The sequence below is a fragment of the Micropterus salmoides genome, unplaced genomic scaffold, assembly GCF_014851395.1.
Source record: "Micropterus salmoides isolate LMB-PRFRI ecotype aquatic unplaced genomic scaffold, ASM1485139v1 Ms_hic_scaffold_15, whole genome shotgun sequence".
NCBI classification, from domain to species: Eukaryota; Metazoa; Chordata; class Actinopteri; order Centrarchiformes; family Centrarchidae; genus Micropterus; species Micropterus salmoides.
Window position 1 is genome coordinate 8,204,066 of NW_024040596.1, and position 22,392 is coordinate 8,226,457.

The window sequence follows — 22,392 nt, forward strand, 5'->3', positions numbered from 1 at the left end:
GAAGGTCTTCTTGAATTCCAATGGCTGAGGAGTAAAATTTGCGTTCAACAGCCAATAGAAGCAAAGAAAGCTTGATTGATGTAGATTTCGACGAATGGCTCTCCTTCCCGTCTGATGAATACTTTTTTTTTAAACCAATCAGATTAGACAAACAATCTTCGCAGGCGGGAGTTCCACTGTTTTCTTCCGGGACGCTGCTGTCACCAAAAAAATGGCATCTCTTGACAGGGTGAAAGTCTTAGTCTTAGGAGATTCCGGTAAGTTTAGTACCATTTCTATAGTTTAGACTCATATGAACGTGTCTGCTCATGTAGAAAAACATTTGTTCATTCTGGTTTAATATCACCGCTTTGCAACACTAATTTAATCTTTAAGGGACTCTTGTCGAAAGTGTTTTAGTGGCGCTGTAAACCTGTTTACCTGCTGCGACATACAGCAACATTAAGCTAAACGTTGTGTCGACAGGAGATTTCGGGTTAAAGTAAAGCTGCATCGGCACGTGATGCTCAATTTATAAACAGTAATTGCACCTATAATACTATCACAATGGTCACTTCCGACCCAAGTGTAATAAGACTGCTTAGTTTAAGAGGAATCAACACAAAAGTATGCATTTTATTTTCCCTATTTAAAGAGACACCCAAATATCGAACATAAAAACTCTTACTTGTTTACAGAAAACGATGGATACGTTACTCTGACAGTTTTTCAATTGAGGCTTTAAGGTTTAAGTAAACCACGTCTTTATTGTCTTGCAGTCAGCATTAACATCAAGACATAGATAATCTACCAGACATTGATCCCATCCACCCACATTTCTTGTCTTTTGCAGGGGTGGGCAAGTCTTCCTTGGTCCATCTGCTATGTCAGAACCAGGTGTTAGGAAATCCATCATGGACTGTCGGTTGTTCCGTGGATGTACGGGTAAGACCTCCTGAATTGCAAATCATCAAGATCTGAAATGATGGCACCTTTTTAAAATTAGCCTTAGATAATATATACTTCATACAAAGCTTGTAAAAGCTGAAATGTTTAAACAATCACATGTTAAAGATGCTTAAGAGGATTTAAATAATTGAATGGTCAAAAAAACAAAACAATCAACTACAGGTCCAAGACTATAAGGAGGGAACCCCAGAGGAAAAAACCTACTACATTGAACTCTGGGATGTTGGAGGATCAGTTGGCAGTGCCAGCAGTATCAAAAGCACCAGAGCTGTCTTCTACAATTCAGTTAATGGTAATGATGATTTTATATGACTGTTTAAAAACTCTGAAAACATTAGGGTTGCTTTAATTTAGTTATTTTCTTTCTCTTATTTTTTTTTTCAGGAATTATGTTGGTACACGATTTAACAAATAAGAAATCCTCTCAGAATGTCTACCGCTGGTCACTAGAAGCTTTAAACAAGGATTCTTCTCCAACAGGAGTTATCGTCTCAAACGGGTAAAATGGACGGATACACACTGACACAGTTAAAGTTAAATTGTGACTGAAAATGCTGGATACTGGGAAGTTAATGTCTTATTCTTTTTCTCCCTGCAGTGACTATGATAGAGAGCAGTTTGCTGAGAACCCAGTGCCTTTGCTGCTGATTGGCACAAAGTTTGACCAGATCCCAGAAAACAAACGCAATGAAGTTCTCACTCGGACGGCCTTCCTGTCTGAAGACTTCAATGCAGAGGAGATCAACCTCGTATGTCACCTTTTTCATTCCTGCAAGCTCCGACCTTAAACCCCTTTCAGAAGTAGAAACTGTAACACTGCTGACTTCATTTATGTGGTAAAATAACCACAAATTTGTTTTTGACATTCAAACATAGGTCTCTGTTACAGAAATGTCCCACAAAGACATTGTACGAGCATTACAAAAAAAGCTGAAGCTGAGTGGAAAGAGAGCGCAAAGCTCTCAGTGGTGTTATCTTGTCTGATTGCTAGTTTTATTTTTTACAGAAAGTTCTTCAGGGGATTATTCAGACATGAAGCTGATATGTGTAATACCGAAACAGAGACAGGGTAACATACGCCTCTCAAAGATTTAGTTGAACAGCAACAGGACCATTGTGGCTTAGAGAAATGGAAAGTAAATGTAATTATTACATTTGTTTGTAAGGAATTGGCTAATGTTGTAGTTGTGATTATGATGAGCAGATTGTTTTTGTAAAAGCAGTGGAACTAACTAATATTACCCCTAAACCCACTCTCATTTTGTGTAGAAAGACCTCATTTAGATCAGTTTCTGTGAAGTCAATTTCATGTTTGAATGATTTCAGCTGCAAATCTGTAATGTTTTATTTGAAGTGTTCTATTACAAAAAGTATATCTTGTAGCTTTATAAATAGAATGGGCGGAGCTAGAGAGCCTTATATGCTCAAATTTTTTAAATTATCCTATTCATACAAGCTTCAAGGATATGAGACACAAATCACTTTTTTTGTTGAATGGTGGTTATTTTACTAATATAAACTTGCTTGTGACATACTTGTGATGTAGCAGCTAATCTCTGCAAGTTTCTTCATGGGTTGATCACCCAGCAGCAAAGTAAAATCTCTGTGTTATAATCTTTCACAAAAAAAGAAAATGAAAGACATCTATAGTAACATACCTTGAACATACCTAGGCCCTGTTTTATGATTTGAAAAATCCCTAACATTGATGACACCGAGTGGTAGTATTAAAGAAGCCACCATGGCATGACAACAATACATGAAAAATCTTTACAGGGGTTGTTTGTACAAACAAAAACACATGCCATCGGAACAATTTGAAAGAAGCTTTAATCACATTCTGCACATACAGTTTTAAAATTTCAGTTGCGAAAGAAAAGACTCGCTTTCGTTGAGGTTTGTGGCTGAAGTGCTGTTCTATTTTCCCAGGACTGCACCAACCCAAGATACCTTGCTGCAGGCACATCAAATGCAGTGAAGCTTAGCAGGTTCTTTGACAAGGTGAGAAACCCAGAGTTCTGTAATGCGATGTGCAGTTATTTTCTGTTTGAGCAGAGACTGACTTGACAATTGATGCAGTAAGCAGAGGAGGTTATTTATACGTAAACATTTACATTTCTTCAGCGTGGATATACTGATGGAAGCATACATCATCAAATGTTTACCATGTAGACAAATATCATTCAGTCTCCTCCACTGTATGACATTACTTGTCCTCGGAGACATGAACATTCACTTAGACAATTTGAACTCAGCAGACTTCCTGTCTCTGATTCAGTCCAGATTCTCAGCCCCCTGACCCACAAAGCTGGCAAAGTGCTTGACCTCATTCTTGTCTGAAACTGTGCCTAACAGTCAAACCTCTACACGTGTCAGACCACTATTTCACCCATGGCTAACTGATACCATCTGTGGGCTCCGTACTGATCTTAGAACCTCTGAAACAAAATCGCGAAAAACCAAAGACCCCGCCGACCTTAAGGGCTACCAATTGCTCCTGACCTCCTTCTCAACAAGCATCAGTGCTGCCTAAATTGCGTTCCATAATAACAGAATTAGCAGTGCCACTGACTCAAGGAAATTATTTTCCACTTTTAAAGCGCTACTAAATCCTCCTCCACCACCCACAAACTTGTCTGCTTCTTCACAGGAAAGTGGCAGCTATAACTAGCCAATTCTCTCAAACTCAAACATTGTAGCAGTCCTACTGCATCTTTTCCTCCGCCCTCCCAGGTCAGTGGTTCTTCACTCTCCTCGTTTACTCCTCTCACAGAGAGAGTAGTATCAGAACTCTTGACCGTAGCCTTCCAACTACATGCCCACTGGACCCGATTCCTACGAATCTCCTCCAAGCCATATCTCCTTCCGTGGCCCCCGCAATCTCATGTGATTAATACTTCTCTGGCTTCAGGAACCTTCCCAACCACTTTCAAAAGGGCTCGGGTCACACCCTTGCTCAAAAAGCCCTTACTTGACCCAACTTAAGTTAAGAACTATTGGCCATTGTTTCTTCTACCATTTTTATCCAAAACTATTGAACGTGCAGTATTCAAACAGGTCTCAGAATTCCTCTTGAGGAATGACCTCCTAGATCCATACCAGTCTGGAGTGCCCACTCTACTGAAACTGCTCTCTTGTCTATAACAGAAGCCCTAAGGTCAGATAAAGCTGCAGCTCAATCCTCGGTTCTTGACCTATCAGCTGCCTTGGACACAGTCAACCACAGGATCCTGCTATCCACTCTCTCAGCAATGGGCATCTCGAGTAAAGCGCTCCTGTGGTTTGAATCCTACCTCTCGGGGAGTTCCTACAATGTTTTGTGGCAAGGACAATTATCCTCCTCCCACTGCCCACTAAACATCTCTAAGACTGAACTCTTAGTCATTCCAGCTAAGCAATCTATCCACCATAACAAAACTTTTCTCTATACAACATAAGGAAAATCAGGCCCTACCTCACTCAGGATGTCACCCAGCTTCTGGTACAGGCCATGGTTATCTCTCGCCTCGACTCAATGCCCTCCTAGCAGGTCTTCCAGCTTGTGCGGTGAAACCCCTACAAATGGTTCAGAACGCAACAGTGCGTCTGATTTTTGATCAGCCCAAAAGGACTCATGTCACTCCATTACTGAGTGACCTCCACTGGCTCCCTGTGGCCTCCCGAATAAAATTCAAGTCACTAATGCTTGCATACAGAGTGACCACTGGGTCTGCACTCATCTACCTAAACTCCATAATACAAACTTATGTTCCTTCTCGGCCGCTACACTCCTCTGCCATCCCTTCACACAAAGCAATCCCAGTCCCGGCTGTTCTCATCTGTGACACCACGATGGTGGAACGAGCTACCACATGCCCTCAGAGCAGGGGCGTCCCTCTCTTAACTTCAAGAAGCTCTTGAAAACTCATCTCTTCCGAGAACACTTCCTCTTATAACACCTCTAACTCTTAACCTAAAATGCACTTCCTGTGCTCGTGTTCTTCTATCCCCTTACAATTATTTTGTATTGATTGCACTTTTTTGTTAACTCTTAAAGTATTGTTATTATAATCATTAACATTAGGATTATTATCATAAACATTACTGTATATATCTGTACCATTTTTCATTTTGTCTATAGCAACATCACCTTTACTGTCTGTACCTCTGTGTGTGTATATTGTGTAGGCTATTACTCTTACTAGTATGTTTTGTCAGTTGTAGATCTGTATTTGATGCTCTGTTGATGCTTGTATGTTTTTCCTCAAATGTAAGTCACTTTAGATAAAAGCGTCTGCCAAATGAGTAAATGTATTTAATAGCTGCTTATTTTTACATTAATTTATTAATTCATTAATTAACAATATTTTGGTATGGCAGTGCTCAAATCACAGTCTGTTTTAATTTAATTTCAATGGGAACATTATGTAACATTCCAAAATGACAACTTTGACTTTGTCACGTAGGCCCAGTTACTTTTTATTTTTATTTTAAAATGTTAAACGTAAAGTTTTGTCTGTAAGTTTAAGAAAGTGACATGATAGCTTTCATGACATACTGTCGGTAAGGACACTTGTTCAACAGAAATAAGACTATCATGGATTTCCTGTATAATTGTGTCATAACGGATTTGAATTGTATGTATTTAGTATGACAGTCAAGTTCCCTCTTTCAATGTACATGGGCATGTGAGTTTTGTGTTTTTAAAAAAAGACTTGAACCTCTCTGTCTCTCAACAGGTAATAGAGAAGAGATATTTCACCAGAGATCCAAGTCAGGTCAGTTTTGCATTTTCATTCTTCATTTATCTTATTAGAATTAGAAATCACAATGTCATGTTTATTTTGGTTAGAGGAAAGTTTCACCTGAAAATCAGAATTCAGAAATTTCATTTCAAGGTGAACTGCTCCTTTTAAAATAGTACATTTCTTTCACTTTCTCTGCAGATGACGGGGTTTACAGACAGAAAACGGTTCAACTTCAAAAGTTTGCACTATGACTGACAGCAGTGGTCTGTGGTATGGTAATGCCTGCTGGCTTTTACACCACAAGTAAACCATCACACTCACTGACACACTTTCTATATTGCATAGAGACATGCTTTAGCAAGATGATACAAAAGGACATAGACACATGCTATATTTATGTTTAATGAGATTTGGTGATAAAATACCCAATTTCACAGTTTTTAATTACATAATTTTAAAAAATACAATCAGTTGTGTTTTTTCCCCTCACATGTAATACAATCATATATACCAGCTTCATTAATCTTTTTTTTTTAAACTAAGACCATAAGAGTTCTAAGTGTTGTTTGATTTTCTATGCCATGTTATTCAGTAAGCAAGTGCAGAAAGGGCAGTATTTTTTTAAATGGTAGCTGATGTAACATTCCCCACTTTCTGCATCACTGTCTTAATCCAGGGGAGAAAGAAATGAACTTTAGTGAAGACATGGGGATACTTGGGATTATCACAATCAGATTGAAGGGTGAAAGCTGTTATACCCTGAGGCTTCGTGTTGCAGATAAGTGGTCCACCGGAATCACCCTAGGAAAAAGGCAACAAAAAGGCTTGATTGATTAGTTTGTACTTGATTTTTCATGAATAAAGGAAACAGTTTTTTTCCATGTTTGCAGCATTATTGATGTACTTTGTATGTAATGTTTGGTTACTTATTTGTTGATTACCTGGCAAAGCCCTCCCATCTTTTTGTTAAATTTGGTGCATATCATGTGATCAGTATCAAAGTACTTTTGCCATATATTTTTGCACTCAAAGCTGAATTGCATCTTCTCTGTGGTCTCCTTCAGTACATTTGAGGGAGGCTTATTGTGTCCGGTTCTGCCCCAGCCCGCAACGGCACAGTTAATGTTGGCTGGGATTTTCCCATCTTTCTTAGGTAGTCCAATGGCCTTCACGTACTTATTCAGTTTGGCTTTGGTTTTTAGCTGTAAAAGAGAAGAGGGTAGAACTGTAAATCACAGCTGTTATAATTTGCTTTGTTATTTTGCAGTGTATTTCATGAAACAGCTGACCCATCTGTTAGACATTTCAATGTGTGCTTATGTTCTCTTAAAGCAACAATGAGTTTTTTGGTAAAGCAGTTCACCCCCACAGCATCGGTGCGAAATGTGTGAATCATGTTGTGCAATTTAAACACTACGAAGGACAAAAAGAAAAAAAAATAACTGAGATGACTACATTGTACAAAACCCTTTATAGAGAAATAGATATTTTTTTTTACCTTAAGTAACATAATGTCATAATTGAAATTTCCTGTGTATTCCGGATGTGGATGGTACGCAGCCACTTTGATAGATTGCTGGCTTTTCTCCTTCTTGCTAATGTCATGTGCTCCAAGTACGACCGTCATGGGCTCATTTCTGACAAACAAGGGAACACATAATGTAAAAGTATACTTTTATTTTATACTTTTTATTATATTTAGCACAAACATTGATTAGAAAGTCTACTACAACCATATTTAAGTTTTTAATCTTTTTCTCGAACCCCAGGCCATGACAAAGTTTGTACTATGATATATCATTGAAACAGCATTACATTTTTAAAAATGAAAGCTATTAAAAGTTATTAACAATAAATCAGTTATGGGAATAAAACAATTATTAAAGTCCACAGAATTATTCCCCATTATCTTGTTAATTCATTGTGACATCCAAAAAGGTATCCTTGTCGCTCTGTGATTCTGCATTGATGCATAATAAACTCACCGTTTGCAGTGTGCTGCAGTTAGAACAAAGTCCTCCCGAATAAGTATCCCGCCACATGAATGGTGTCCACTAAACTGGAGTGAAGCCATGTAGGGTCTGGAATGAGGCTTTGCAACCTTACCACCCACTATGCCGCTCTCAGAAGCCCCTTACACAAAGAGAGATGGTTAAATAATACACATATTACAAATTCCTCACCAGCAAAATCATTGGTGTTGTTCCAGAATGAAAAAAGAAAAATGAGATATTATTAATTCCAACTCAATCTGTTGCAATTTAAGAGACTTCTTTAAAAATCAGCTGTGATCCTTTAAAAACTGCTATTATTATAACGTTTATTTATAGTCACTCCTCTAGCAATACTTCTGAAAGGAATTTTACTTCATCTTACCAGTGAAGGAGAGCAGCTGAAAGAAAAATATAGTGAAGTATGTATGAATCATGGTTGCTGTATGGAAGTAAAAGCTGAACAGTGGCTGACAGCGCTCCCCTGTACCACCTTTTGTAGTCAAGCTTCCAACTGCTACAACGGAAACTTTGTGGGCAGGGTGTCAAAATCATTCTAGCACAGAAGAGACGCCATCACAACTTTTTTCCCCCCTCTTTACTGGAGCATAAGTGAGACCCTTTAATAAAACCAGATAAAACTGTCAACTTGTCATTTTTGTTTAAATAAATTGTTAAATGACGTGGTCAAATCATCAGCAATCTAAATGTGAAGCACTTCACTGTATTATACACTGTATATCTCCTTGTGCTTCTACATGTGGGATTATGCTTGTGTGCTACAGCAAAACAAAAATAATGATTTGATGATAATGAATTCTGAAAAGGCATCTTTGGAAAGTTTTAATTCGGTTGTGCCATTAGCGGTTGTTTAGGTCCCGTCTATTTGTAGCATCTATTTCCTATTGCTTAAAAAAGGTAGAGTGGAAAACTGTGTATCGAGGCCACATTTACCACATTGCGAACAAAGTCACACCTCACACGCTGACCTATGCACACACACACACCCCTCATCATACTGGCCTTTACCCTCATCGTCTAATTCAATTTTTTTTAAAAGAGCTCAAGTGGTTTTAGGCTAACTATCAAGGCTTGAGTATTCTTAAACACATGAAACAAAAAACAGTGGTTAGCACTGTTACAAAGGTTCAGGGTTTGACCCTGTATTGATAAGTGGGTATAGATAATGGATAGATGGAGGGGAAAAAAATAAAACAGCAATGACTTTACAAGGGAGCTGTGAACCTCATAAAGCACATGCAATTGTGTCTACTGAACAGTAGATGGCGCTAAAGGCTTTTTGTGTTCCTAACATACACATTAGCCCCTCATTTTGCATACTTACCTTACTTCTAGTACTGTAACATGTTAATGTTTCCAGGGATTGCGATCCTGTAAATTAAAAATATATCAACTCACATTTAAAAACTATATTTTAAATGTTTAGGTCGGGTTCTAGGTTATTGAGAGTTGGATGAAGCCTTTCACACTTGTAATTTAAGTCCACCGTACACATTACTTTACAAATCGTTTTGTGGGGCCATCTTGATGAGGCAGAGCTCCTTAGAAAACTACCCTCGTGTAATTTAAGGTTGTTGGTCTCAACATTTCCCAGAAACACAAATGTCTGGTGTATTTGCGATTGAACCATTGATGAGGGGAAGGCAGGGATCTTTGACAGTCAGTCCTCATTTCGTCTATTTCTAATCTGTGCAAGAATTAGGATGGCCCTCTAGATACAACTGCGGGTTAAAGTCGGGTACTGTTTAGTTAGTACCCTGCTGACAGAGTCTCAGTGACAAAAGAAATGGTCTAAAGTACAATTTGCAGTTTTCATATTAAAGAATAAAAACAAGATGTAATGACAGTGAGCTCAAACGAAAAAAAAGCTGTCTGTATATTTGTCTGCAGGTGAGGGACAAAATAAGACCACACAGTACAGCCAGTAGTGAAGATAAGAAATGACATCGTATAATTATTCAGTCTTTCCAGCAAAAGAGATTCACCAAAAATGATACAACTTTGCCCTGTGTTCTGCCTCCGCCCTCCTTTAATATTTGTCAAATTTTGCTCCTATAGTGTCATGAAAACCCAAGTTGGCTTTATTTTTCAACCATTCACCAGTTTTGTTTTCTGATGTATAATGACAAACTGGAGAAACATGTTTTCATGTCTCTGCATGCAATCTCATCTGATGTATTCTCTGAGTTTACCTCAACAAACACAACTTACTCCAACAGAGTGCAGGCCTATTTAATAGAACTCAACTCAACCCAGGTAGAATCCAAGATGAAACATAATTTCACTCTTGCTCACTGACTAGTTACAAGCTGAACAGAAATATTGTCTCATAGTTACTGTTGAGACATCAACTTTTGTGGCTTAAATTCAGAAATGTGATCAACTGTTATTTGTAATCTCACCAAGAGCTGTGGACCTCCAATATGGCTGATGAAGGGGATTATATTGCCTAAAGAGCTTAATTACAAGCAAAGCTTGTAAAAGGCTGTACAATTTGTAGGACATTGTACATAAACAATAGGGAAAAAAACTAAAATAAACAAAGTCACCAAAATGGACTCCTGCAGCCAGTAAAACTATCTCACACAGAGGGCTGGACATCGAAGGAGTTCACTTGGTGTAAAAACTTCAAAGTGAGAAATGGTATCTAGTAATCAGTTATCTGGTAATCTAAAGGGTATTCAAATAAATCCATGACAAAGTTAAAATAATTTTATTTGTTTCCAGGGGATAATTTCATTCAGTCATTGCCAGATATACATATGTTAAAGACATATTGCATTAATGACACTATATCTGAGATTTTACACTTAGTACTGTACACACACACACACACACACACACACACACACACACACACACACACACACACACACACACACACACACACACAGAGTACATAAGTTTAAATGTCATTGCAGTGTTTCAACCTCCTAAAACCTATTGAATGTTGCATGACAAACACTACGATTGCTTTCTCTTTGTAGTCCCCTTTCTGCAACACTTGCGGGTGCAAAACAAGCAGCATTTGAGTGTTACCCACAGAACAGTAAAGAAAATGATGACAAAAAGCTTATGACATCCAAGCTATGGTACTGAATCAAGTTCAAGTCATGTGCAGCTACCCGTAGGTGTGGGGTTCCTTTGTGTCTCATGACGAACTCAGTCCAGAAAACAGCCAGTTCCAAAGGCTCAACCGGACGGTCCAGGTGTATTTGAGACAGCGTAACTATCTTCTCTTTGTAACTGGGGAGAAATCATTTTTAGAAAAGTTAATAGTGTGATATCCAGGCTTAACCACCACAAGACCTACAGTAGGCTATATCCTCACAGACCATAGCATTAAAATATGTTAACAATATAAAGTAAAATATGTTTACAATATAAATGTGTAAAATAAGATGAAGCAATACCACATCGGTAACTATTTAGATTAAAGGTTATTAAATGCACCCTGACAATCTTTACAAACTAGGCTACAATTAAAAAACATTTTTGCATTAATTATTTTAGAAAAGAGTTTGTTTAGCTGCTTGCACTATGAAATGTGTTTCAGTATAAACTCGTAAAAAGGAAGAAATTCTCTGCATATTTTCCTTGGATTTAATGTCTGCAGACTTTTTGGTGTAGTCTTTTCTTACATTATTGTCGGTTCCCTGTGGAGTTTTTGACAGTTTTGAGTGAATTCCTAGTTTGGTTTATGTGTTTCACACTATTCCACAGATCTGTAAGTGATGGTAAAGTGCCAAGAAATTAAGCAGTGTGCCCGCAAAGACTGAAGAAGAAGACGGGGAGCTAGTAAACATGGATGCCACATGTTTAAAAAAACAGGAAATGCTTTACATTTCTTAGAGCTTATGGACACCCATAATTATTATTTTGTTGAGTAACCCTGAATGTAAACATAAATGTTGTTGGTTTACATGAAAACGCCACAGGGCACCTATAATTTGCATCTTTGTCTTTTTTTAGTGAATTTTATGATTTCCCCACATAACCGAGCGAATATTCTCTTTAATTAACATCCAGCTGTCTTACCTTTTGTCATGGATGATTTTATTCAGCGCGGCCAATAGTTTTTCAGTTGTCACCTCATAAATGGCGAGTTTCTCTGCAACACCGCGGGTCACCATGCGATGCACGTTGTCCCCCTGGTCCCCAAACAGTGGAAACATCAACATGGGTACAGCGTTACAAATACCCTCGTAGATACCGTGGGTGCCTCCGTGTGTGATGAAGACTTTTGCTTTGGGATGGGCTGTGGAGCACAGGGACAGCCACAGTTACTATACATTTGATTAGTCTGAATAGTATGATTTATAACATCATTTATGACACAGTCTCATACATTCTGAATAAAACTAAAAATACCTAGGAGATCATTCTGAGGTAACCATTTCATGATTCTGACGTTCTTGGGTACATCTTCTGGTAGGACTCCAGTGTATCTCCACACAACCTGAAACATGAATGAATCTTCTTTTTTAACGTATGTAATGAATAGAAAGCTTAGCATGTTTTACTAAGGCAGGGGAATAGATGTCTAACAAATGTCATCAGTGGAGTTGTTTGCATAGACTGATTGTATTATATAAAGTGATTTCATCTGCTGAGGTTATTGTTACCCTTTGAGGAATTTGCCGAAAGGCATCAAAGAACTGTTTAGCGATCTCCTCAGGCATGCTGGACACCAGTGAGCCCAGGGTAAAGACAATAAAGCCGTCGTCTCCTGAGCCATCCACAAACTCCTGCAAGTCCTGCAGGACGTTGAAAAAAAAGTGTTTAGATTAAAAATCTCAGTTTGTATAGCGTATGGTCATAATAAAGGGTCACATCTAGTGGGCAGTGACCAAGGCAGGGGCGTATAGACAGTGCAGACAGTGTAGCTGCACTGGGGCCCGTGATTGGAGTGGCCCGCCAAGCTACGAGCTGGATTTTGTCAGTTACATGGTAAAAATGCATCCAGTGTTATCATTTAACAGTGGACGCCTAGCTCACCACAACCTGCCTATTATTGTGGAGATCAGGTGGCATATATACACTCAAATGTGCATCTTCCCCTTTGCTGCGGTGCCTCACACCACTGACTTTTTACTCACAAAAGGTCTGTAGCAAGCAGTAGGCTATAAGGTATACAGTGAAATATAAAAGAATAGATTCTACAGATTCAACAGAATAAATTTTGTCTTATTTTCTTTGGTGTTGGTGTGACAGCCCACATACAGTCATGGCCAAAAGTGTTGGCACCCCTGAAATTTATATTTTTCACAGAAAAGTATTGCATTAACACATGTTTTGCTATACACTTGTTTATTCCCCTTGTGTGTATTGGAACCAAACACAAAAAAGAAGGCAAAAAAGCACATTGGACATAATTGCACATAAAACTCCAAAAATGTGCTGGACAAAATTATTGTCACCCTTAACTTAATATTAGGTTGTACACCCTTTGGAAAAAATAACTGAAATCAATCGCTTCCTATAACCATCAATAAGCTTCTTACACCTCTCACCCGGAATTTTGGACCACTCTTCCTTTGCAAACTGCTCCAGGTCTGTCATATTGGAAGGGCGCCTTTTCCCAACAGCAATTTTAAGATCTCTCCACAGGTGTTCAATGGGATTTAGATCTGGACTCATTGCTGGCCACTTCAGCACTCTCCAGCGCTTTGTTGCCATCCATTTCTGTGTGCTTTTTGAAGTATGTTTGGGGTCATTGTCCTGCTGGAAGACCCACGATCTCGGACGCAAACCCAGCTTTTTGACACTGGGCCCTACATTGCGACCCAAAATCCTTTGGTAATCCTCAGATTTCATGATGCCTTGCACGCAGTCAAGGCACCCAGTGCCAGAGGCAGCAAAACAACCCCAAAACATCTTTGAACCTCCACCATATTTGACTGTAGGTACTGTGTTCTTTTCTTTGTAAGCCTCATTCCGTTTTCGGTAAACAGTAGAATGATGTGCTTTCCCAAAAAGCTCTATCTTGGTCTCATCTGTCCACAAGACGTTTTCCCAGAAGGATTTTGGCTTACTCAAGTACATTTTGGCAAACTGTAGTCTTGCTTTTTTATGTCTCTGTGTCAGCAGTGAGGTCCTCCTGGGTCTCCTGCCATAGCGTTTCATTTCATTCAAATGTCGACGGATAGTTCGTGCTGACACTGATGCACCCTGAGCCTGCAGGACAGCTTGAAGTTCTTTGGAACTTGTTTGTGGCTGCTTATCCACCATCTGGACTATCCTGCGTTGCAACCTTTCCTCAATTTTTCTCTTCCGTCCACGTCCAGGGAGATTAGCTACAGTGCCATGGGTTGCAAACTTCTTGATAATGCTGCGTACTGTGGACAAAGGAACATCTAGATCTCTGGAGATGGACTTGTAACCTTGAGATTGTTGATATTTTCCACAATTTTGGTTCTCAAGTCCTCAGACAGTTCTTTTCTCCTCTTTCTGTTGTCCATGCTTAGTGTGGTACACACAGACACACAATGCACAGACTAAGTCAACTTCTCTCCTTTTTATCTGCTTTCAGGTGTGATTTTTATATTGCCCACACCTGTTACTTTCTCCAGGTGAGTTATTTTTTTTTTGAGCATCACATGCTTGAAACAATCTTATTTGTCCACAATTTTGAAAGGGTGCCAATAATGTTGTCCAGCCCATTTTTGGGGTTTTGTGTGCAATTATGTTTAATTTGCTTTTTTTCCTTTTTTTTTGTTTTGTTCCAATACACATAAGGGGAATAAACATGTGTATAGCAAAACGTGTTAATGCAATACTTTTCTGTGAGAAATACTTGATTTTATGGAAAAATTTCAGGGGTGCCAACACTTTTGGCCATGACTGTATGCAGTGATGATAAGTATATGGCTGTCTAATCTTAAGTTTCTATTTGATTATGAGACAAGACGACAAGACTCCAGAAACCGGGTGAAACGCAGGAGAGGGTCGCAAAGCTCCGAAATAAGATAGTTTTGAATTTTTTACTGAGGACATTGTCAAAGATTTTGCTCAATGCAAGGCTTGCCTTTCGGATGACTTTCAAATAGGTGAGTAACTTTACAAGTGCAGAGCATTTGGTGTGGCTGCCCTGCTGCTGTTTTAAAGGCTGTTATCATTTCGGGATCAGGTCGCCGCTGAACACCTGTTTGTGTGGATGTGCTTGAACTGTGTGTGCGCCTCAGGTGGCCCGTTTTCAGGACATTGTGTTGTAGTAGGCCGCTTTTCTTTCTTATTCACCATAATGACTTGCCTCTCCGTCGAAGAGGAATGTGGTTGCTGTGATCAGGAGGTTATTGTACTAAAATTGCCCGTAAAAGTCATTTCAGTATAGTGCACACCTCCTGCACAGCTGTTTGTAGTGACGTTTCAGGATTTAGACAATAACATCACTGGCCATGCTCCTTGTAACTTTCTCTTTGACGTCTGTAGCATTCTTTGCAAATACAAGAGTCTAGGTGACACAGTCTGACTCTAAAATCCATCACATGATGGTGCTTTACTTTAGATTGCAGGGTCCAGGCGCACGCACAGCCGCAGCAGCAGCAGCAGCGCATGTGTGTGTTGTAGAGAGATGCACACAAAAAGAACTGTTAAATTTAATATGTTAATATGGGAAGAAATCAATTTAAGGAGCTTTAAATTTGGTATTTACTGCATCTAATCTTATCGGTTGTTAAATCGTGCAAAACGAGTAAGGCACGCAAATTTGGCAATATAGGGTTCCCTTCTAGACAGAGCGCAGTGTGTGTGTGCATGTGCTTTGTAACTGTGTAGCCCAAGGGCCCGTCATAACAGCCTGCACTGGGGCCAGTTGTTACTACCTTACGCTGCTGGTTCTCAAACTTTTTCTTGTCAAGAAAAAGTGACAAAAAAGTCATATATTTTTTCATTGTGTTACTTATGGATGGAATGTATAGTGAAAATAAATGGTTCCCCTTTTTGCTGGGGACCCCTGGAGCCCCTTCAAGGACCCCTGGTGGTTCCCGGACCCCACTTTGAGACAGTCTGCCTTATGCTACTGGACCAAGGTGCAGCCATTATATCACTTCCAGCTAAAAACTGCTGTCACACATGATTTTTAAATAAATTGTCTAATGTGCTTATTTAAACAAACAGTTTATTTGATACCTGTTAACACCAAGGTCCCACATGTTTTTTCTTAGATTACACAGGCCATAGTCCAGAAATCTGCTTTTCACACACTGAATTTTCCAGAACAGCAGGCCAACATGGCCTTTCACAGTGTAATGAACCAGTTCTTGGTAATGCTGGGCTTTCTTGTGCCACAGAAAATAATTACTGAAGGTCTGTTTTTTGTCTAACACTGAAATACTTTGCACTTGGTGATTTCCAAAATGTCTTATGTGTATTTTGTTTTAAATATGTATGGAATACAAAATAATGCAAGTAAACAAGGTATTTGTCTTTACTTAACACAGCTGTCTGTTTCTTGAATCTTTTTGCAAGCACTAAGCTAGATATTTAATATTCTCTAAATATGTCCTGCTCATTATGTTAATGTAAGTTTACAAAAGCAGCAAAAGTGATATTTTTGACCATTCTGAAGAAATCTACAAGCTGATAAACACATGTACTGGACATATTATCACCTCATTATTTTGGCTAACATTTTAGCAAACAATTATTTACAAGTCAAATGTTAACTCTCCTTTTGGCTCTATTTTGGTTTCAACCAACTTATGAGAAAATATATGGCTCTTAACTGCTAGATGATCCACTACTATCATTAAGTAGCTGCCAACTTTGTCAGAGCATTTTGATGAAAATAGTTGCCCAGTTGCTGCTGAAAACAGTGATGATGACAACAGAATTGTGGGCTGCACAATCAAACAATGAGCTGAAAGAGACTAAAACGCTTTGTGGGCTGCAGAATTGGGTGATAATTCTCCAGGGATTCATCACTATGTGCGACCACCTTCATATTATACATTGTCATTTGATCAATTGTTAATATAAAACTTGATTGTTGGAGCTTTTATGGTTTTCAGTGCAGTTTTTGTTACGTCAAAGTTAAAGGGGTGTGCTTTAGCTTGGTTCAACACAAAGCATGTATAAGTGATTTGCCTTAATTGAATCCAGATATGTATACCCTGGCATTCTTTCTTTGAATACTCACCGCTGGCAGAGGAGCTTTCTTTGCACAATTGATACCTCCAATTAAAACCATGTTTGGCATGAGAGGTCTGGGCCACTCAAATGTAAAGTCATATCTGTGAAGCCAGAGAGCACCATGACTAAGAAGGTCCTTGTAGGTCATGGTGTCAGCGACATGCCTGCTGACCAGTTCATCAAAGTGGACATATATTATTTTACACAGATAGGACTCCAAAATAGACATGACCACGTTTTTGACTCTCTGTGGGAAGGTCATGATGCTGTTTGTATTACCAGAGAAGAACACAGGAACATAGGAAGGAGGAGAAGGGACCTGGTTAGCCTTTAAATCCAGCTCACACGGAAGTCCACGCAGGAAATAAACAGCTGGAATGGAAAAAATCTGAGCCAGGATGGAGCCGCAGGGAAGGAAGGGGTCCGTAAGCAGAAGATCGAAGCCCTCTCCTCTTAGTTGACTCATCAGAGGTTTGTTGTTCAGCAAACTCTCACAACCTTTCACCTGGATTGAAGTAAAGTTAACCAAACGCCAAATATTGATGAACAAATCTGTGATTTCTGGTGGCTTGATGAACAGATCAGCCTTCAGGTTTTTGAAACTGTCATCCAGTTCAGCTTTGGTATAGGACACTTGGTAGATCTCAGTCTTGTAACTCTCGGAGCCTTGGATCAGCATGCTGTTTTCAGGCACCAGCACCAAGACCTCATGGCCCCTGTGGCTGAGCTCCTTCACCAATATCTTCATGCTAAGCCAGTGGCTCCCATCCACAGGCATAACCAGCACCTTCCCCCCCTGAACGGGCCCCAGACTGAGGCAGCACAGGCAGGCCACCAGCCCCAGAGTAGGAAACCACACCCCGCTGCTCATTGCCTCCTCTCTGTACTGCAAGCTGGTGCGTTGTAAATGCAAGTGCCGGCTGTTGTTAAGAGGTAGCTTTATGTGTGTGCCTGAGTGAGTGTGTGTTTAAATTCTTCAGGAAGTTCAGGCTGCGTTTGCAGGCGGGCTATTGTATGACCATGGGAAGAGAGAGAGAGAGAGAGAGAGAGAGAGAGAGAGAGAGAGAGAGATTCCCAGTAGAGTTTGTGGAGAAGCTAAGTATTCAGACTATGTCTACAGTTAATCATTCTCATATGGGACTATGTATGCTTTCTTTTCACAAATCTTGGCTTATTTACCATTTACATTGAACAAATTATTTTAAGATTGCAACTTAGTTAGTCTTATAGTTTGCATAATAGTGAAGTTTAAGCATTATAAATACAGTATGTTTGTTCAATGAAATTGATGTGGTGATTTAGTGTCTTTTGGGATATCAAAGTAAACAATATTTTCTTTATCCCATTTATTCATCATGCTAATTGCAATTTATGTCTGTATTTCTATTTATTTCTCCCAGAAGTGGACTCTAACAGTCAGTAGCAAGTCATGATAGCAATGCATGTTTGTAGCTTAAACTGCCTACAGACTGGATTCCTCTCTGTTTACTTTGGCTGTTCCTTCTCTCCTACCCCTGAAAAACAGACATATGCGTGCTTATTGGGCCATTGCATGTCCTCCTTCTTACCTCGTTTTTTTTCACTCTCTCCAGTCACACGCACATGTATGCCTACAAACCATTGTAGAGAGGCCGGTAGCGTGCAAAGCAAGTCGTAATCGGAAACCTTCACCCTCCTCTTTGGAGGGGGTTGATAACATCAAACCAAGGATGTCATACTTGGAATTTTGCCCTTGGTTACAACTTGCTTTGGAAACTTATTACCCTTTATTACTGTTATTACTAAATGTATAACTTAGCAGTTATTGTGAAACTGAATACATTACTAGCTCATTCAAATTAAGTAAGAACAAGAATATAATTATTAGAACAACATCAGGAGTTAAGTAAATTGAGCTTTATGGATCAATTTACTTTAGTTCATGGACTTCCAGTGTGGATCAATTTGGAAAAGCTAGCTGCGCTTAGTGTGGATGGAGAAAACAAACATTTTGGAAAATGATCACATAAGCTTGCCCAAACACAATCGGGGCAATAAAGAACTGAACAGAGTAGCCAGACTGTGTCTGTCCCACTTCTTGGAGTTTTGTTTGCCGAGTAAAATATAAGAAATGCAACTTGTTGTTTAGCTGTTTCAGTGTGGATTTAACTTGGTGTTAGTATGTTTAGCCAAAGTAATTGTCAGATGATTGATCATTGTCAGATGATTGATCTTTGTCTAATCCCTCCATTATTGGGGTGGCGGGTTTACGTCCAACAATTTCTGTAACTTTCCGAATCTGACAGGCATGTCCACTTGTCACTTCCCATGTGTACAAACGAGAGAAGCACCAGAGAGACTGTCTAAAATATGTACACTACACGATTATTGTGTCTTGTTCTGTCTATGAAGGCAAGATTTTGACTTGAGTTGTGGCAATTGTACTGCAACGACACTTGCCTTCAGTTGTGGTCAGAACAACTCGATGTACAAGTTAGTTTGTTTTAAGCAGTTGTACTTGGATCCAGTCCAGTTTCTTTTAGCAACTTTAAAAAGCAAGACCACAATGCAGGGGAAATGAGTCCGTGGGAGATGAAGTTTCACAACCTCTTGACTGTTCTTGTCTCAAAGTTTGGCATCTCCTTTCTACTATTCAGGCTTGTTGTTTATCTTTGTGGTTTTGTTAATGATCAAATGAGAGTTGCGTGAGACGGGCCTCTTCTGCATATTTATACAGTGAGGAGTTGGCATGAAATAAAGTTAAAAATTTTGCCAGAGACTAATGATTATTATGGATTTCTGAGTTCTTTTTTCTTTCACCATCCACCTCTTCAGACCCTTTGCTGTGCACATTGATCCGACATGATTATCACCACTTATTTTTGCTGAATGTCAATGAATGTTACTTCTACTAAGTGTAATAAATATTGTTTCCATCTCCCATTTAGTGAATTAACAGTTTTTCAACAAATGCAAAAACCACCTCAAGAGAGTGTAAAAACTTTTTTGCGAAATTAAGGATTGAATTTTCTAATTTTGCGTTTCCATAAAAATGCGCATAAAAAACATTGATGTAAACAGAGTTATTGTCACTGTTTCTGCACCACAGTCCATTATAATTCACATAATAGATAAAGTTTATACAAACATTGACAAGGGAAACATGTTAATTCTCTCTGTGATTATCAAAATCAGAAATACTTTAGTAATATTTTAATACTTTTATGGATCCTATTCTGAGGCCAGATTATGGTGCTTTGATAGCAGCAAAAATATAAATAAAAAAATAAATACTTTGATAGCTGTGCTGAAATAGATCTCAGTCATCACAGCAACAGTTACTCACATAATCACTTCCTCTTATAAAAGCGTGACAACTTTTGCAGCAATCATTTATTTTGAGTTGAACTGAGCTTTTACTTTGGAATGACATTAAAAAGAGAGCTTGCTTGCAGCCTGCTTGACACACGTCTGAAAGGGCCGTCAGAAAACGTGATTCCTCTAAATGTCCTCTGCCTGGAGATAGCAGCACATGCTTTATTATGAGCATGTGAAACAATCGCTGAGGAATCAATATGTTGAAGAGGGAAAAAAAAATTTCACCCGATGTGGGATCATAGTGATGATCGTCTACACTGCCAGAAGAAGAATGTAGTGATAAAACGTGCTCTAAAGCACTGTTGTCCTGTTTTGGGCTACTGTAGAAACATGGTGGTGCAACATGGCGACGTCCATGGAAGGGGGACCCGAGGTTATGATAGATATTAAATGACTCATTCTAAGGTATTAAAAACATAAAGGTTCATTATGTAAGATCTTTATGCACCACTGAAAACATTTCTGTCAACAAATCCTCAGAAATATTACACACTGAACTTTTCTGCAATAACTGTTTGCTTTGGCCACTTGGCAGCAACACAAACAGGTTGTGAACACAACATTGACATATCACCACCTTTCAAGCTGATACAGCGAGCTTGTTAGCAAGCAGTTGCTTATGGCAATTACAGAGCAAATTTAGCACTCATTTGTAGCCATGTTTCACTATTCCAATATCCATAGTCCAATATTCACTCTCATAGCTCTGATTGTGGTCTTTACCAACTCCTGAGGAAAACATCTGGCTCAGGTGCTGAGCAAGTAGTGTACAGTGGGTCGTTAGAGGGTTTTTTTGCTGAAAACTGCTGCCTGCTGCTGAAAAATACACTATGAGAGTGATGACAGTGAACCAAAACAGCTAGTGAACCAAAGTTGTGGGCCAGACAAATAAACAATACAGCTCTGTAAGTCGAGGTGAGATGCAGGGTCAGGTGATAATTATCTGTAAGTTCATACTTTAGCCAAAGTGTTGGGGAAACCTTTCTAGGTGCTACCTCGTCAGACTGCCTTTGTGGCTGTTCTGGTAAGGTGACGCCTGGGCATATTCAAATAATCCAACTTGTTTAATTGCCAGAACATTAACAAAGCAAGGTGCATGTCAGTCTGTCCACCTCTTGGTCTAGACTGACCAAGGATTGGATGGACTGGCGTTACATTTTATTGACATTTTCCCCAGACATGAATCCTAATGGCTTTGGTGACCCCTGACTTTCCTTCTAGCGCCTCCATGAGATTCACATTGATGGTTTTGAGTGAAATTAAAGTTGAGTGAAACTATTGGACGGATCTGCCACAAAATTTGGCCATTACACGGTCCTTTCACCCAGGGTGTTGAAATGGGCAATGTTGGACTGAGGGATACTTTCCTAAGAACCAGGATGGGCAGCTTTCATGCCATCACTACAAGATAGATCACACACAATAAACATCTTGAGCTCCAAACAACATATCAGGTTGCCATAAAAGTGAATCCTCAATATGAGTGAAATTCTAACATGCTCATAAAAACTGAGAAAGTATGACAGCATGCTGACAACCTGATGCAATGTGCCGTATTTGAAAATAGGAAGACACGTTATTTGTCCATTTGTCAGCCGGTCAGTCATATCTGCCTGCACAACAAAAATAAAAGCGTATAATTCATTTCATATCAAAATGAACTGCTTTTAGGGATTTTGTCTTGCACACGTTATGCAAATTATGTTCACATTTTGTGCAATTTACGACAGAGGTATTTTAATTCACAGTGTAATTTTAATTAGAATGTTCAAACAAGAGAAACATCTGACGTCTTGACTGCTTTGAAGACATACAAAATGAAAAAAAGAGCCTTTTATGAGACACTCCTGTGCTAATATAGTTTTGATGCTGCTGCACACGATGAGGTGTTTGTACTGTTAAACCAGATGGTGGTGCCAAAGCCATAAAAACACCCCCAAGTACATATTTTCTGTTGGTTTACTCTGTATAAATCATCATCAACCCAGGGGACCGTGCTTCATTAAACATTCAAGAACTTAAATGGCCCCATTCGTATCACTGTCAATCAAAGACAGGACTGTTTGTTTAACACTTTAATGGTGTCATATAAATGATATGATCATTTCAAGAGTGGAAGCATAGAAACTGACCTGAAAAAAGTATAGAAACACTTGGCGTTAGAATCACTAACTATGTTCTTGTTCTAAGACAAGTGAACCAATCTTACAAACCCC

The 22,392-nt window shown here is 39.1% G+C and overlaps 3 protein-coding genes across 3 annotated transcripts; 1 reads left to right on the forward strand and 2 right to left on the reverse strand.

The window, feature by feature from the left end:
• The first annotated feature begins 175 nt into the window (after positions 1–175).
• rabl3 (RAB, member of RAS oncogene family-like 3) lies at positions 176–6,556 on the forward strand. Its single transcript, XM_038720201.1, has 8 exons — positions 176–257; positions 833–924; positions 1,111–1,240; positions 1,333–1,447; positions 1,547–1,697; positions 2,878–2,949; positions 5,667–5,705; positions 5,874–6,556. Exons 1-8 carry the CDS (start codon positions 212–214, stop codon positions 5,928–5,930), a joined length of 702 nt encoding a protein of 233 aa, XP_038576129.1. The 5' UTR covers positions 176–211; the 3' UTR covers positions 5,931–6,556.
• Positions 6,064–8,168, reverse strand: LOC119903901 (granzyme B-like). The gene is made up of 5 exons (XM_038720200.1): positions 8,052–8,168; positions 7,661–7,808; positions 7,174–7,312; positions 6,617–6,877; positions 6,064–6,476 (listed from the first exon to the last, which is right to left on the reverse strand). Exons 1-5 carry the CDS (start codon positions 8,101–8,103, stop codon positions 6,297–6,299), a joined length of 780 nt encoding a protein of 259 aa, XP_038576128.1. The 5' UTR covers positions 8,104–8,168; the 3' UTR covers positions 6,064–6,296.
• A 2,216-nt stretch (positions 8,169–10,384) lies between these two features.
• On the reverse strand, positions 10,385–17,690 carry LOC119903899 (UDP-glucuronosyltransferase-like). Its single transcript, XM_038720196.1, has 5 exons — positions 16,827–17,690; positions 12,313–12,444; positions 12,059–12,146; positions 11,726–11,945; positions 10,385–10,933 (listed from the first exon to the last, which is right to left on the reverse strand). Exons 1-5 carry the CDS (start codon positions 17,688–17,690, stop codon positions 10,723–10,725), a joined length of 1,515 nt encoding a protein of 504 aa, XP_038576124.1. The 3' UTR covers positions 10,385–10,722.
• Between the last annotated feature and the right edge of the window lie 4,702 nt (positions 17,691–22,392).